Raw genomic sequence first — 18,128 nt, 5'->3', positions numbered from 1 at the left:
AAATCATTCATCACGCACATATTCAAGGCCTACATTAGTGCACATTAACCACAGAGTCAGTGATAAGAGCGAGATAATAGGTGTGTCACAATGGGAATGACTTACGGTACATTAAGAAGTGATCATGTGTGTTTGGTATTCAGAATGACTTTACTGGGTACATACAAAACACAATGCAGCCCCAGTAAGAGCAGATTTTTATCAGGAATTTAATGTTGCAGTAAAATAAACAGCAAACCAGTGATTTTGAAAAGTTCACAGTGAACCACTAGAGGGAAGCAAAGAGAGTCAAACAGTGCTCTGCGTCATTTACAGCCCCTCTTCCCTGAGGTGTTTTTATTCATTAACACCTAAAACAACATACAGTAAGGTGCAGAGATGTGAGAAGTTACAGCACTTGTGGACTTTGACCACATGTTGTGAGAAAAACAAGGCATATGTAGGATGAGGTAGTAAACAGTAGTAATTACCAGGAATTTTAAAATCCTCTCAGAAACCCACATATTTTTAAATTAAAGGTAAGCTACATATTTTGTTTAACATGTGATATCTCTCTTTTATGATTTAAGGCAGTATTCTGTATTAAAAAATGACTAAATTCACTTTCTTGTTACTTGGATGTAAACTAGAAAGTCCATGACACAATAAAGAAGCATTTATATATCAACAGCTGCATGAGTAGAAGTACTGTAGCTGAACTGAATCAGAAAAGATGGTCACACATTACTACATTAACTAAAAGCATTCTGATTATTTTATGTGTGTTAGCACAAATTAAATATTATATTTCTGCTACTAAGAGCAGCGTGAGTGCACTCTTTCAAGGTCCAGCTCCATTCATGAACTGTTTTGATTTACAAAGTCACTCTTGCCCTCTGTCATCGTGCTTACAACCATAAACAGCAACAGTAAAGACAAGTAAGAGAGCTGATAGATATCATTGGAAGACCTGCAGCTGTGCACAGGGTCACTCAGGACAACAGATGTGAATATTTATGCATAATACTGACATGTTTTAAGTGTATTACGTGTTACGACACATAATTACACTCGCTGTTTAACTACATTTCGCAGTAGCTTGACTATGTTTATATTTGCATAGTGTTACAAGTAGTTAAATTATTGTTTTTCTGTAGTTAACTACTGAAACTACAAACATTTTTGCGCCATAAAAGGGATGGAATGATTTTTATTTTATAACTGTTTCTCTACTGTAAGCTGTGAAGGCATGCCTTGGCAGATTTATAAAACTAAACTTGAATATATTAGGTGTTAAGAGCACTGATGACTGCTAACAAATGTTCAAAGAAGCTGTTGGATGCTATTTTTTAGAAGTTACCTGGAAAACTGAGTCATCCTGCTTGATGCATTACCCACACCGAGACCTGTTTCTGAAAGGCAGGTGTCTGACTGATGGATACTGTGTACAAAACCAAAGCAAAGGTTCCCATGAATAGCCGAGTATTTGATCTCTAAGTAGCTTTAATTACCCAAACTACATTTCTCCCTAGGGTAGCTTTGCTGTGGTTCAACTTCTTCCAGTGTGCAGTAATTAGTAGCTTGCAAGTCGCTTCCACAACACCGTTTATATGTTACAGTAAGGTTTACTGGTTTACTTCAGCTGCACAAATAATAAAAATTAAAGATTATGTACATTAACAAATGTTATGCCAGATGTGTGCACAGTAGTGACATATTTTTAAGAGTTTTAGACAGGCAAATACTTTACAAAAATATATTTTATGTCCTGGAGAAGTTCAGTAGCCACACATATCTTACATACAGCAATAATGATACAGTATAGAGAGGTCTCTTGTCTGTTATTTTGTGGGCAATAGTTTATGTGGTCATAAATTACATTCATATAAACCCCTGTCACTTAAATATAAATTCTGAGAGCGACTGAGGTTTCTTTAACCGTAAAAACCATGAAAGAAGACAGCCACACAGAGGAGGATAAGGGCGTTGGCGTTGACGATGTTCCTCCATAGCGGCACCTCTGTGGTGTCTGTGAGCTTCTTCTGCAGCTCCGCCTCCTCCTCTTTGCTCAGCTTGGGGGCTTTTTTCTGCTCCAGGCCGCAAAAGCACATCACCGCCCTCTTGCACAAGCCTGGCTCCTCGTCTGGCTCTGTGACAGAGGAGACAAAGGCGATGAGGAAAATCTACTGAAGTAAATGCATCTATATGTGTTTAAACTGTATTTCTGCTGATTACCCTCTATGTCCATATCGTTGGACTCAGTGTTGTCAACCCAATCATCCTGTTCCAGGTCCACCCTCTCCTCTGTACGGTTCCTCAGGCTCCAGCACAGTCGATACAACTAAACAACACAACACAGGGGGTGAAGCAAATTATTTATAAAGTTGGTATTTGCAGTGTCTTCCAGTCATGTTAGGGAAATAAATAATTTATCCGGCCTCGTACATGCTTGTCGTCGATGGGTTTGGTCATGAGGGAGATTCCCAGGATGCAGACACACGAGATAACAAACAGGATGATGGAGAAGTAGAGGTAGTGGACTCCACATATGATGGTTGGACAGTTACTGGGTTCAACGCAGCTGCCTGTCCCAAATGCAAACTCAGCTATCATCCTGGACAGGCCGATAAGCAGGCCAATCATGAGGCCGTAAAATGCACCCTGAGGAAAGAAGAAGGTAGGTAAAACTATCAGTATATTAATTACGTATTATCAAGACTACAGCCATGCTAGCAGCAGAGTGGTGCTTTGAGCTACATGCTAGCACTAGCATGGCAACGTGTTCACAATGACAATGCTAGTTTTTACTCAGTGTAATGTTCACTATGGTTGCCGTCTTAGTTTAGGTGTGTTAGCATGCTAACATTTGCTAGCACCACACACAAAGTACAGTTCAGTCAGACAACTCACGTTTTAAATGTTTATTTCAACAACAGAGCATAGTTAGACTTTGGCCTCTAGACTCTAGATTTTGCAGCTTAAATAGACCGCCACATTGGGAGGGTGTGTTTTGTTGATGGCATATGGAGTGATGTATGACCTGTGTGTATGAATCAGTGCAGCTCGAGTTGACTGCCTGGACTAGCTCGCAGGTGTTGCTCCACAGCGTTGCCAGGTGTACGATAATTATCATATTTGTACGATAATTTCAAACTTCAAACTTTATTTGTAAAGCACTTTTCATACATTAAAAATGCAGCACAAAGTGCCCTCTATATGATGTACGATCAATAATCCCAAAAAAGGCCAAATGTATGATAATTTGACCATTTCGTGAATGTGTGGTTGTAATCAGTATGCCAGAGTTTTTTTGTGAACTCTGAAGACATCTCTTCCCATGTGACATGTTTTTAGCCAATCGCGCTTTGCTTAGCGAGAGATGCGGGTGACGTTTGTCTCAGAACAACGAGCATGATTGGCTGGATGGTCAGCTGCGTCCGCCCCGCAACACTACCAGAGGAGACTAAGTGAAGCCAGATTACTCTTTATTTTCTTGTCTGTTATCATGTTTCTCTATGACAAAAAAGTAAACCAAAAAAGTAAACACTAGAGTGACTACATTTGCCTATAGCGCATCAGTAGGCTTGTTATTTTGGTTATGACGGGTGTACGATAATTTCCTCAAAATACGATAATTTTGAGTCTCTGGTACGATAATCCTACATTTCCCACCTGGCAATGCTGTCACTCCATTTGACGCGGAAGGGGCTGTTAGAATGGTTTTAAAGGTACTGGCTTATGTGACTGTGACTTGTAATCGTATGAATTGGCTGATGATGACAGAGATCAGCTGATGGCGTGCATAACTTCTCTCTGGTCACGTGTCCAGGTTACTCAACTGCTATATGGTCAAAAGACAACCACTTACACAAGAAGTCAGAGGAAGCAGTAAAAAGGTGTTACTAAAGACCTTTGGACGGTAATTACTTAAGATCTTTATAATGGACTGCATTTGACCACACAGCCTTTTTATCCACACTAGAGACTCTATGGGTGGCAACGTCTGTTGGTTTGTAAGTTAACCCACCTCTTTGGTCAAGACTGAAATATCTCACTAAGTATTAGATTAAGTGCCATGAAATTTGGTGCTCAGAGCATGACTCCAAATGACGTTGGTGATCGCCTGACTTCATCTCTAGCACCACCAGGTTTACATTGGTGGTTTTGGGTGAGATATCTATTGGTGCACACATTCAAGTCCCCGTCAGGGTGAACTGTAATCACATTTGAGCTCCCTAGACTTTTCAGCTAGTGCCATCATCAGGGAAAAACATCTAGCAGTTAAGTTTTCATTGGCCTCTGCTGTACCTCAGGTGTGAATTGTGCTAATTAGCATGCTAACACACTAAACCAAGATGTTGAACATGCATCTTGCCAGCTGCCAGCCTGGCTGCAGACTCTTAGTCTTGTGTCTGTGGAACAGGCAGTAGACTGCACTGATTTGAAATGTTGAAATGAACTTAATTAAAGACTTAAGGGGAAACTCACACTCTCATTGACACGTTTGCAGAAGATGGCGAGCATGAAGACAGCTGCAACAGGTGGTGTGAGGTAGCTGGTGATGGATTGGATGTAGTCAAAGAGCTGACCGCTCTGGGCTGACTGCACCACTGGGATCCATGCTATGCTCACACCAATTAGGACCAAAATGAACAGTCTAGACAAAGGCAAAGACAGTGGCAGTGAGGCTGGTACTGTAGGAATTCTCTCATCATCAGAAATCATATCAAAGTCAACACCAGTGTGATTTACCTGCCAGCAATCATGAGTTCCCTTTCACTTGCTGAGCGACGAATTTTAGTGTAGATGTCCATTGTGAAGAGAGTGCTGGCACTGTTGAAGATGGAAGTGAGTGAGCTCATCAGAGAGGCCAGCATCACCGACAGCATGAGACCTCGTAGACCTACAATAAATAAGATAACAGATTAAAATGGGGCAAGATAACTTTGTGAAAGGAGGCTGCCATTTGCATTCTCAGCTCAAAAGACAGAGGCCTTTAGCCACCCACCGTTGGGCATGAGATCCACCACCAGTTTTGGATAAGCGATGTTGGTGCAGCCCACACTGGCACCACAGTATTTCTCACATTCTTCCGGGTCCACACATGCCACCTCATCTAGAATAAAATGAATGAGATCAGCAGGATGTTAAATAAATAATGAAATCCACCAATATGTCAGTGGTAAGATGTGCACGAGCTACAATAGTAGCACTCACCAGCATACAGGATCCTGCTGATCATCCCGGGGAAAACCATGAGGAACATGGGCAGCAGCTTCAGGTAGCCACACAAGATGCAGCCTGCCTTAACGTGAGATAAATTTTTGGCGGAGAGGCAACGCTGGACAATCACCTACAGAAAAACAGCATGTCACAGATGAGAAAAGGTCAAGTCTGCCATCATACAATCAGTTAACAGGGTGGGTAAATGTATGTAAAAACAGGTTATAGTGGACTCTAAACCAGTGCTTCCCAAGCGGTGGGTCCGGACCAAAAGTGGGTCATGAGGCCATTCTTGGACCACAAGTGACTCGTTAACGTGTCAAGTTTGCACAAAAACACACTTTTTTTGAAGTACAGTGAATTGCTGGCACAGAGCTTTTATTTTTTAAGTGCAGTCTCCTGCTGTAGAGTGAGTGACTCATGGACAGCTACTTGACAGAGACAGCAAACTAGCTCAATGACATGCCCAAACTCAAGTATGACGCTGAATATATTAAACTGTGTGGACCTTGAACTAATGACTAAGGCCAAATCTGGCTTGTGGTACTCAGAGCACCAAAAAAAGACATTTGAAAAACTCAACAGCAATGTTTTTTTTTCCAGAAATCATCAGAAATCACCTCAAAATAATCCACAGACCTTGTTGTGAGCAGTTTTATACAGGAGCTACTGTCTTTTAACAGTCTAGGCTGAAAAATAGCACCACAGGTAGAGGAGAATTTTTTTGATTTTGGGGTGAACTGTCCCTTTAAGCCAACAACGCAAAATGGACCCTTGCTAGTAAGTATTCTCCCCTGTTAACTGAGCAGAAATAAAGACTATAATGTGTTTATCTTTGTGCTGGATTTCAACATTTCAATTAGCATCTCCACAGAGATCCAGCAACAGTCTGCCTGTTAATCTTATCTCAGTCTCTGAAAGTGTATTAACTAAAAGCATGTCTTTCCTCTCACAGCAGGCCGCCTCAGACCGCATGAGTGAGTCTGGCAAAAACAGGAAGATAAAGGCTTGTAAATGTGTGTACAAATGTGTTGGGAATCAATTGAACGCGTCTCTGTGTGTGTTTGTGTAACCATGAGGGTCATTCAAATGCCAACTGTGCTTGACGGACCTGATCTGAGCACCAGTACCAGGTGGCCTGAATGGTGAGTCCAAACACAAGGCCAGGCCACGGCAGGTCTCCTGTAATGGCGTCCCTAAAAATATGGAAGGAGTCGGCCCGAGGCTCGTAGCAGTCCGCAGTGATGTTGGTCGTTATGGAGGGGATGGCTTCCATGTAGCGCTGCTGGAAGCTCTCATAACCTCCCACCTCGTGGAAAGCTGAGGATGTGTCAAAGTTAATTTAACTTACAGGCATTTATTACAGCTTTTGTCACAATGAATGAGGTTAAAAAAAGGAAAATACCATATTACCAAAGCCCATAAGGATGAATGATCCAACAACCATGATAATGGTCTGTAACGTGTCTGTGTAGATCACTGCAGCCAGTCCACCTGAGATACATCAACACAATATATCACCTCTAATGTGCATAACTGAACCTATTGGAGAGAATAAAATCAAAAATGTGCACATGACCTAATTCAGTATTAAGCGGTGTTATGTAAGACACCTTTTAGAGTCTGTAAAGCTAAAGTTTAGGTGTGTATGCCTTGTTACAAAACAGCAACAGAAGGCCGTTTCCTGCTTATCACAGTTCACGGGTAATTAACCGCAATAACACACCACTGATAAGTCATCCAGGAGGAAAGAGTGTCTGTGTATGTACATCTCCACATATGGACCCCAGAAGACTTTACCCCCAGTTGTAAATCGTCTCATACTGTAAGGTAGATAAGACTTCTGGCCTTAGTTTATGAGTGATCTGTGAGTTAAGTGGAAAAGAAGGTGAAAGCATCGCATGAGGACAGACCTGTGACGGTGTACAGCGCAGTTATCATTAGTAGCACGACAACAGCAAGGTAGATGTTCAGCCCAAGAGCCTGATTGATAAAAATGGCGCCAGAGAACATGTCTGCCTGAGAGGAGAGAGGAGAAAACACATCATTTCGATCAATAATACTGGTACAATGTTGACACAGAGGACATCGCAGTGAGGGTTAACATGTGGGGACTTACTGAGATCTTGGTGAAAACATACAGGAAGAGGGACAGCACAGAGAGATAGATGCGGATACGCTGTCCTCCAAACCTCTTCTTCAGGTACTCGGGCATGGTGACCACCTGAACACATCCATGATCAATTAGATTTTTACTTGTGTTTGTTTTACTTACTTTTGCTCTCTAATGTTACTTTTTTTTCCTGACCTCCCACTTTCATTTTTGCAGGAAAAAGAAACTCTGCCTTTAAAGATACAATATATATTAGGAACTCACTGACTGAAACGTATAGATATATCCTCCTGAGACCCTTTGTCCTCATATCAGGACATCACATTTTGGGTTTACTTGACCTTATACTTTATTTTGCATAACTTAGACCTGTTGTTCTTATTGGCTGACACTTTTTTGTGCCATCTAGTCGTAGTAAGAGCACAACACACTAATCCATGTAAGTCACTTTGCAGCCGATCCTGACACAAAAGTGGACAAGGCCCAAAACCTGATCAGATTTTATGGTTGAAACTTGTTTATCCATGGTTAATAATGTTTGTAGTTTGATATGGCAACAAATTTGACCAATTTTAGCAACAGTAAGAAGATAAGACACTGATAATTAGGAAGTACTTTATTGACGTCTCATTTGAGGACATTGGGACTTAATTATCTTTGACAATGTTTGGTTTTTTATACTTATCAGGTTCTACTGATCCCAAATAGCAAGAGAAATTAAATATACCAAACAAAAGTTCGGTTCCCAGGAGGGTAAGCAGGGGTGTGGACTCAAGTCAGATTCAAGTCGCTAATTTAGTGACTTCAGACTGGACTTGACAAAATCAAAAAAGACTTGCAACTTGACTTGGACCCATTATGACTTGTTTTAGGACTCAAAACTCAAAGTGCAGGATTTGGGACTTTTCAGTCTTGACTTGGGACTTGAGTGCAAAACTTGAGACTTTCTAGTAACTTGCTTAGTTCCACCTCTGAGTATAAGTTACATTGGTTATGAATGCATATATTTAAAGACTGTGTGTTCTGTTTACCCCAGCTTTGATGTAGATTGGCACAAAGAGCCATCCCAGAATGACGACCACTATAAGAGCCTGAAACACACAAACATACAAGGACACAACCAATTAATAATCAATTCCACCATTAACTCAAAATGTCCCTATAACGATAACCTTTGTCGTTGTTCTGTTTCTGTCCATCCACTGCAGGGTAAAACTCACCAGATAAGCGACACTTATCAGCTCACCTGACACAGATAACTGATATCTGTCACAGGTAAGAAATACATTTGTGTAAGAAGTGATAATGGCGAAATTACTCACATTCCATTCAAAGCCACCGATGGCGATGCCTGCAGCTGCAGCAGTCCCAGCGAGCCCTACAAAGTGGCCGCTGCCAATGTTGCTGGCAAACAGCGATGCTCCGATCTGTGGAGTGCATTATTATACTTATAAATAACATGCATGGATCATTTTTAGAATTGTCACTACTTTTTTTCAAGTGCATTTGATAATGAGAGCAGCTTTGAACAGATATCAAAGAAGTTTCCAGACAGCTGTTTTTTATGCCATGTCATGTCACCAGTGAAATAGATAAGGAAAAATGATTTACACACCTTATTACCCTAATAATTCCTGATATTACACAAAGGATTCCACTTTGATTCATATTTTAAACTAGCACAAAACAATAAAAACTTTCGGCCATAATTCCCCACAAGACAGATCTTCATTCAATAAGCATTAAAGAAACTTTCTGTCTTATTCACAGCAATAAGATACCCACCGGCCACCACACCATACTCCTCCCTGCCAGGAAGAAGCCACCGACAGTGGCTCGGTTGGTGCGGACCATAGCCTGCAACGGGAGATGGGCACATTTTTTGAAAATCCATAAATGCATTAGTGCAAAACAGCAACACACTTAATTTCAAACGTCGGTGTGTATTTGTGAATGATTACATTTTATTTCATATATAGCTGCTGTAAGAGTGACTGATAAAATCACTGCATACAACTCAGTAGTGTGACAATAAAATTACTCCTCATATGCATTCATAAAAATACTTTGATCTGCTATGAAATACTGCGACCCAGGCTGCTGAGTGAGATGCTGTGATTGCACAATATGACTCACTCCATTGTGTATGATTTCCTACAAAGTGCTGCTGTAAAGGTGCTAAAATGTCTTAATTAAGTATGTAAATTATTATCATTATCTTGGATTCCCAAACATCTAAAAACATTTAAATCATTGTTAGATTTTCTCTTGCAGCTCAGACAGGCTCCTTCTTTTTCTTATATACAACAACTATAGAACTGGTGAGAAGTTAACTATTCACAGGGAAGAGGGATTTAAAGAATGGCAAACTGAAAGACGACTCACCCATACTCCGACAGCCAAGACAACCAAAAAGTAGATCACAATAACAGCGATATCAGCTGGGTTGTTAAGAGCCACGGTGGCCGTGCTGTTTCTTGCATTGCTCCTTATATAGGAGAATCCAAAATAGTCCCGAGACATTTTGCTGGAAGGGTTAACAGAGACCAGGAGTGTCGCTGGAGTCGCTCCTCTCTGAGTGAAGCACCTGCACAGACACTTATGTACCTTTGGCTGAGGTGTGTTTGTGTGTGTGTGAGAGGGAGTGTGGGAAAACTGGGGGGCTGGGCGGGGGAGATTGTGTTTGTCTAATAAATGACCAAATATTGTGCTTGATTTCAAGTGTATCTGGATGCGCAAATAAACTTTGCTGACACATATATGTGAAAATAAATGTGTTAAAATGTGTAATCTTTCAGGTGATTAAAAACATGTTGTTACTGATCAACCCACAAGGAAATACCACAAGTGAAGAAACAGGTGTTCCTTTAAAACAAAGGACTGACTAAATCAGCACTGCAGCTAAATTCAACTCACTTCAACTTAATTTGAACACACACATGGACCAATAACACCATCCAAAACCAAACTCTAATACTGTTCTATGGATTAAACCATGAACTTATAAAGTAGTGAAAATGTACTCCACCAGCTGCGGCATTAAACCTATGTGTTTAAGCATCAATAATAATAATCCAATCATGTATATAATGATAGAACTCTCTTAAAGGGCCCAACAAGTACTTTTACTTTAATACTTTAAGGGCATTTTGCTGTTAATACATTTGTACTTGTGAAGTGAAATCTTCAATGTAGGGCTTTACTCATAACAGACAATCTCCCCACTGTGGTATTAAAATAAAAGACATCACTTCTTCCACAACTGCTGCTTCCTTATAGAAACCAGATGTACTGTATGTCTGTCACGTAGTCCTCTCACTGCTCCCTCACACTGAGCTCACCTCTGTCAATAAGTACAACAGGACTCTCCGAGCAGCGCAGCTATTGATGACACACCTCGCTCATAAGTAAAGTATCAGAGGACATTTTGGCTATTTATGTTCACACAAAAGCAGAGTAATCCAGGGAGAGGCACAAACGAGTGACTGTAAATATTATTATTAATCTTGCAAAATCTCATTTTTGATCTCAAAATAGCTCCATCAACAAGGAACTATTTTCTCATTTACTGTAAGCCTAGTACAAATAAAAGGCACTTAACCCTGACTTCACCCCACCCACAGAGAGGACGTGAGTGTTTATGTGATGTGTGTGTTAATTATTAGTCTAAAGGCGAATGTTTGAAGAACAACAGAGACTGAAAACATAGAATCATTAGCTGATACAGGTGTCATTGTGGTAAACTACCTCCAAAAAGGCATGATTTTTGGAAAATTAAAGGACATCAATGTATAAAAAATATAAAGAAAGTACTATGAAAAGCCACAAGGTGTCTCTACAGGACAGTGAAACTAATCCAGGATTCAGGCGACTATGAGCTCATACAAATGAGGAACAGATTGTTTAAAAAGTTTGGTTCCCACTGGTGAAAAATATCTAAATATTTTTACTCAGGTACAATTTCAAGCTCCTTGTGCTTTAATTGGGTATTCCTGTTTATAGAACTTAGGACATCACTACAATTCAGGATAAATTCTAATATTTACTACATTTATTTGATAGGTTATAGTTACTTTGTAGATTCAGAAAAATCATTCGAAACACAATAAAGACATAACGTATGATGTACTATGAAAAAACTTTATTGATCCTTGAAGGAAAATTCACAATCTACCCAGTAAGTAATAAGAATTAGCCCCACCTTGACCAGCTGCAACATTAAAGTGATGTACACAATAATGCATCAATAATTATATCCAATAATATATCATACAGTACTTGGTACTTATGATAGGTGTTATTTTACCCTACTATTTTTGTACTTTTGCTTAAAGTCAAAAATATGATTTTTCCTCTTACCTGTAGTGCTATTTATCAGTCTAGATTGTTTTGGTGTGAGTTCCTGAGTGTTGGAGATATCAGCCATAAAGATGTCTGCCTTCTCTCCAGTATAATGGAACTAGATGGCACTCGGCTTGTGGTGCTCAAAGTGCCAAAAAAGTACATTTGAAAACTCAACAGCTATGTCTCTTTACAGAAATCATGACCCAGTTACTCAACCTCAGGGTTGTCCAAACTTTTCTGAATGAGGGCCAAATAAGATAATGTGAAAATACCTGGGGGCCAGCCAATTTTATCATTACGGGTTACAAAAAATATGGATTAATTTTTTTTCTTATTTCATCTTTCAGTTAAAATGTGTTCAACCTTCACAGCTCCTATAAGCAGTGGTCCTCATGACTGGCTTTATGCTTCTTTGCTGTGGCTATGTCTGCTGCCAAGCAGGACATTTCTGCTGTGAGGTTACCCTTCTGTTTGCTCTGCTTATTAAACACATCAGTTCCACCTGCATAGTTCCTACTTGATGCATGTCTACAAACTGTATGATAGTTCTGCCATCGGGAGATGTAAGGGAAAAAAATGCAAAGTGATCTTGCATAATTAACTAATATTGTACGGGGCTGTGGGACGTTTTCAATTGGTCCACTGGCAATGACTGTGCCAGACTTTGAACAGGCCTGTTCAAGATAATCCACAGACCTTGTTGTGAGCAGTTTCATTTAGGAACTATTTCTTTCCACCAAACTACACCTGCCAACCCTATCACTGTGCAGAGGGAAGCATCTACTCACAGATGAGAGGCACATGCTCAGGACAGTGCAAGATGTAAACATTAATGGCGTCCTCCTTGGTTGAGCTGTAACATTAGCAAGATCAGTGGTGCAAGGTGAGCTAACAGTAGATGCACGCTTCCCTGTGCATGGTGATACTGTTGGCAGGAAGAAAATAGTTCCAAATGTATTATTTTGGTGCTTTAAGTGCCATCTAGTTCCATTATATTTCAGAGAGGGCAGACATCTTTGCAGCTGATATCTCCAACACTCTGCAACTCACACCAAAACAATCTAGACTGATAAATAGCACAACAGGTAAGAGAAGCACCATATGTATGATTCTGGGGTGAAATGGCCCTTTAAGTAAATTTTGAACATAGGGCTTTTATTTAAAACAAAGTATGTCTACACTGATATATTGCTGCTTTTACTTCAGTAAAAGAGCTGGGAACGTCTCCTATTACTGTTTTTTCCTCACATCTGAGAGACAAACCTTATACAAAATCCACCCACACAGGTGTGTTCACTTATGATACCTAATTAGACCTCTTCTAAAGACTATGCATAATCGACAGCTCCCTCACTCTCTGGTTAGGGTGGGACACGCTGTTTTCACTGCTATTACCTTATACAGTTTGGTGATGTAAGGTAATTCCCAGCATAGCTCCACCCAGCTTCAACTTGACTGGAGGCTGACGGTCTGGATGTGTCTTTGGGGTGGCATGGGTGCTCACCCAGGGCTCCAGCATGCAGTGGGCTCCGGCTTTGTCAAAGAGAAAATAAAAATGAAATAAGTCTTGAACAGAAAAGCAACTTTTATGTCTACATTTTCAGCACTTTTACAAAATGGTCGACAACAACAACAACAACAACACACTTTTTATGAGAGCAATAGTAAGTATGTTACTTTTTTTTCCCCATTTGTGAAGGTTTTTCGGTTGTGTAGCAATGATGTAATGATAGACTGGGGAAATAAGCTGTGAGACACAGGACATTACCTGTAATAAACTGTGTGGTTACAGGTTCAAGACATAGAAAACATCCATCAAGTTTTAAACCCAGCTGTAGCTGTTCTACAATGACCTTATAGTAAGTGCATCTCACTCTAATTATAACCTAATTTAATTAAGAAAGTAATTAAGTAATCAAATCCTGTAATTAAAAGGCCTTGAGCAATCATCACTTGAAAAAAAACATTTAATTTGCACTCAGTGAGCAGTGATTGGTTTATTGAAGGATGTTTTATTGAAGTGCATTAGGTGTACCTAACAGTCTCGCAACTCAGCGTACAGATGAGTTCATTTAAACTCTTCTAGAAGATCTAGCGGTAACCCAGCTGCACAAAATCCAATTTGCACCACATTTCATACGGCGGCCCTACCTTCAACGTTTGCGTCATCTTTCACCACTTATGTCCCAGTGTTTCCAGACTGCCTCGACCCAGTAAATTGCCGCTCGCAGCTTTATCTATCATTGTAAGGCTGACATCCATGCCCAAGGTTATAGTGCTCTGTCACAGCTGCTGCTTTGGGCATGAAGCACAGGAGAAAGGAGGAGAGGAAATTAAAAAACGGTCTGGCATAAAGGTAAGATGATTTATGATAAACTGTATAGTACACATATAAATCCTGTGTGTGTAATAAACAAGAAAATTTAGGATTTATATTTAAAACGACACATTTTGTAGGTTATGCTTAACATTTAAAAGTTTTATTTAATGATCACTTTTAATAATCAGATGTTACTTATTTTCTTTCCAGGTCTGCAAATGTCCTGCAATATAAAATGTTGATGAACTGATGAAGTTCCAATACAGTGCTGCAGAATTATAATCATTATGAAGTGCAAAATATAATAACAAAATGTTCATTATTTCCCGATCAGAAGAGGAAGGCAGGGGCGGCATCAAATTAAACACTTACTGTTTTAGATTTATTCAATAATCAGAGTGAAAAGGGAGCCAAAACATAAACGTGTGATTTCTATTGTGTTAATGTTTCGCATCAAAACAGTTGAATTCTTATGAAAAACAGCGAATGATTACAGTGACCACCGCAGCCTCCTACAGACATGTAACACCCTGGAGAGGAAGAGCTGTAAGGGAGTGAGATGGGGGAGTTATCAGACTGGTACTGTTACAAATGGCTGCTTGAAATTTCTAAATGGGGACAATCAATATTCACTTGAATGAGAATCAATCACTGGAATGAGGCCAACGCTCTGTGGGGATTAAGGCTCGGTCACACCCGCTGATTTCAGTCCTGATTTTAAACCTGAGAGGAGCCTTTGGACTTCTTACGTCTCCAGACAGGTCAAGATTTTCTCCAACTTATTTAATTTTTGTGTGGCCCAGTTTATTTCTATGTTCACCAAGACTGAAATCTGATCATAACTCAGGAAAGGACTATAAAACATAAACACACTGCAGAGCCGATCACATCGCAGGGCAGTGAGACCACAAACAAACCCTGCTGATTAGTGTGAGAAATTGATCTCTCACAGGAGTCACACATAGAAGTCTCCATTGTGTGGGAAAATACTGCAGTTGTCTTTGGCAAACAGAGCAGTGATTGAGTGTCTTGTGGTCAACACAAACACAACTGGGTCTCATAAACTTTGCCCTGTGTCTACATATCTATGATCAGAGGAGAATTCAGCATTTTCAGAGACGACTGAAAATAAAAAACAGACTTATGGACAGTAAATATCTTGTGACTTCAACACCAGTGGTGAGTGCTTCACATTGTGCTCAATCTAAGAGCCCATCAGCTGTTTTCTGATGATAATAAAGCCTCTGAGGGCGAGGGCCAATATTTCAGAGCCATGTGTAGCTGTAGCCACAGCCATTTAAAGCCTACACGACAGGCCCCTCCAGACTGCACCCAATACCAGTACCCTATAAGACAAACCCACCAACGTGACATTTATTTGACCCCCTGCTACAGCACAATGCAGCAATAATCCACTTTACTCATCTACTTTATTCATAATACATGAAGTTGTGATTCACCTAATAAGTGACAAGATGTAACCTTTACCCTAACCCTACACCCAAACTTAACCTCCTCTCTTTTAACTTAACACTTCATAGCTAGCAAAACACTAACTTAGCATTTTCTTCAAGGCTTCTGCTTCTGAACTAAGGAGCGAAGGGGGCTGAGCTTGTAGGTATGGTGGGAGAGTCGGTTAATTGGTGGGCAGGTCGTGCACTTTCTCCAGCTGCAGCTATATCTACTCGATAATTCTGGCTGATCCGGTGTAGCCAGCAAACATCCGGGCCAAGACTTCTTCTTCCATGTACTGGTAATTTCACCTAATCTCTATGAACAGATATCTGCACGTGAATGCACATCAATTTAAAAAAAACCAAACAGCTAATATAAAGCTAACTTGTCATCAGTTGTGATTGCTTTTTAGCAAATGCGTTCTACTTCTCTATGCTGACTGTTTAACTGCTGTTCAAATGTGATTGGTCAATACTACTCGGACTACAAACCACCAGAACACTTCCAATACCAAAGTCTTGTCCCGTCGCCTACACATTCTGCATATTGAGAGACCTGGCTTATACAGATGACAGTGTACTTTGTCCATAGTTCTGTGTTAAAGGTCGATTATGTAGGATTAAGTGGCACTTGACTTCCCTCGTGTGCCGAGCATGTAGGAGAACTACAGTGGATGACGCAAAAGCACAAAAATGCAAATGGCTGTCCTGAGCTACTGTAGAACAACATGGCAGACGCCTTCGAAGAGGACCGGCTCCACATGTGGATATAGATGGCTCATTCTAAGGTAGCGAAAACAACGATTTTTAGTTTCACGTGATTATAAACAAATGAGAACATAGTTATGAATATTACATACTATTTCTGCAAAGAGGTGTCCCTAAATCCTTTAAATAAACTGTTAAAAATCAGGGCACAAAGCTAACAAATTTACATTATCATTTTCATACCATCCAAGTTTGCTTGTTTGTCTGTTTCCAGCACCATCTCATGATCACCTGATCTCACAGAGAACCATTAATAACAACAGAAAACAGCTGCTTTAAATAAAAAGACATCAAATGAAAAATGCTGTGTGATGCTTTGAAAAACTTCAGTGTCAGGGTCATAGTATTGTGCATGCTGGTTCACTGTCACACTGTCATGGCTGGACACCTGAGAGAGACATGGTTAAGTACTTTTCCTACAATGTCTCAAAATGTCTCCTGTGAAAAAAACCCTCATAGGCACTCATAGATACTGTAGAATATGATCAGAATATACTTGAATATCCTTGACTTTAGTGACACCTGTGATAACAAACTATCACTGATTTAGTGTTTGGTGGGGTGACAACGACTGTGGATTTTTCAGCCATGGTTAGCTGTTCATGTCATACAGGGAAGGGTGAAGGGGAGTGTTTTAAGATCAGCTGGAGCCTGCACATGGCCCCATGGCAGTCATCATAGGTGAGGCTCCCCTGTCCTTGAAAACCATAACCCCTCCTCCATTTGATCACACTAGTGTTCACATGAGCTAAAACATGGGAGCTGGGGACTTGCATGTGTTGACCCTCATCTATTTCATTAATTAACAGGCACTTACCTTAACATTAATGAGGGTAACAGAAAAGGAAGGAAACAGCACCTTAGCGCAGTAGTTCTGAGGGCCTTTTCACGGCACCCATTTTGACTTGTCAAGCACAGGTGTAACGAGTATAATCGTAATTGCTGCATTGAAAATTGCTGGACTGGCCATCATTGACGTTATTGGTTCCACCTGTGCCTCCCCTGCTATAAAAAGTCAAAATGTCTGCTGTGAAAAAAGTCTTACAAATCTAACTGATTTGCTTTGATATCGGCAAGGCTATCAAGATTGCGGTAGCAAATTTATTCATAACAAAACATGTTAAGTACAGCATGCAAAGAGATTTTTTAGGAGTTTTGTCAGTCAAATACAAACTATGAAGACACACATCTTGCTTTAGGTTTAACTGTCAATATGTCAGGACAACCTTCTGTCTTAAGATGTGTAAAAAGTCAAAGTTTAACAAACTTTGACTTTAACAAAAGTTTAACAAACAGAAATCCATAAAACAAAACACACTTTAAAGGATACGTTGGCCACAAGGTGGCACAGTAGTACAACACTGCAGAAATGGTGCATCACTGTGATGTGAGAGAGAGGAAACTGAAAAAGCATGGTAGCACAAAAATGATATTACATTTCACACTTACATAGGAATCTATATTTATAAATGTTGCCTTAGTCCATGAACTATATTTCTTTATGTATTTTAAAACAGTAGGCCAAAGGCTACCTCTCAGCTGGTGCAGTGTTAGGCAGCAACTCAGCGTCAGATTTAGTGTGGCGCTGGTTAATATCTAACATATAAATTGTCATAAGTGGCTGTGTTGACGGCTGTGAATCATAAAGTGTGTAGGTAGTCCATTTTAAACACCATACCATGGTGTGACTTACCTTTTCTGCCCTGAAACTGTTTTCAATCTGCCTGTCGTTCCCTTTTACACCAGCAGATGGGGCGAGTATGCCGGTTAAACTCAGTGACGGTTGTAGCTTTAATGTTGCTAGGCTAACGAGTTTTCATCCGTCCAGTTGTAATTTGTCCGCTAATTAGCCTCAAATGTGGTCAGTCAATGCAGTTTAACATAAAGGAGTTTGTTCTGCTCACTTTAGTTTTGCTGCAATGAGGGA

The 18,128-nt window shown here is 40.2% G+C and overlaps 1 protein-coding gene and 1 long non-coding RNA gene across 3 annotated transcripts; both read right to left on the bottom strand.

Moving 5' to 3' along the window:
• Positions 1 to 131: 131 nt before the first annotated feature.
• On the bottom strand, positions 132 to 9,927 carry slc5a1 (solute carrier family 5 member 1). The gene is made up of 15 exons (XM_049604675.1): positions 9,701 to 9,927; positions 9,101 to 9,172; positions 8,638 to 8,742; positions 8,347 to 8,406; positions 7,322 to 7,426; positions 7,116 to 7,221; positions 6,616 to 6,696; positions 6,314 to 6,522; positions 5,197 to 5,332; positions 4,988 to 5,095; positions 4,732 to 4,882; positions 4,468 to 4,636; positions 2,425 to 2,640; positions 2,215 to 2,320; positions 132 to 2,128 (listed from the first exon to the last, which is right to left on the bottom strand). Exons 1-15 carry the CDS (start codon positions 9,836 to 9,838, stop codon positions 1,914 to 1,916), a joined length of 1,977 nt encoding a protein of 658 aa, XP_049460632.1. The 5' UTR covers positions 9,839 to 9,927; the 3' UTR covers positions 132 to 1,913.
• A 2,868-nt stretch (positions 9,928 to 12,795) lies between these two features.
• Positions 12,796 to 18,031, bottom strand: LOC125906011 (uncharacterized). Of its 2 annotated transcripts, none has more exons than XR_007451730.1 (3): positions 17,895 to 18,031; positions 13,811 to 13,951; positions 12,796 to 13,192 (listed from the first exon to the last, which is right to left on the bottom strand). It is a non-coding gene; the product is annotated as an uncharacterized LOC125906011 (long non-coding RNA). The 2 variants fall into 2 exon arrangements; XR_007451729.1 differs by lacking the exon at positions 17,895 to 18,031 and adding an exon at positions 16,385 to 16,407.
• Positions 18,032 to 18,128: the final 97 nt, after the last annotated feature.

The sequence above is a fragment of the Epinephelus fuscoguttatus genome, linkage group LG18 (genome assembly GCF_011397635.1).
Source record: "Epinephelus fuscoguttatus linkage group LG18, E.fuscoguttatus.final_Chr_v1".
Classification (NCBI taxonomy): Eukaryota; Metazoa; Chordata; class Actinopteri; order Perciformes; family Serranidae; genus Epinephelus; species Epinephelus fuscoguttatus.
This window is presented reverse-complemented; position numbering and strand designations above follow the sequence as displayed.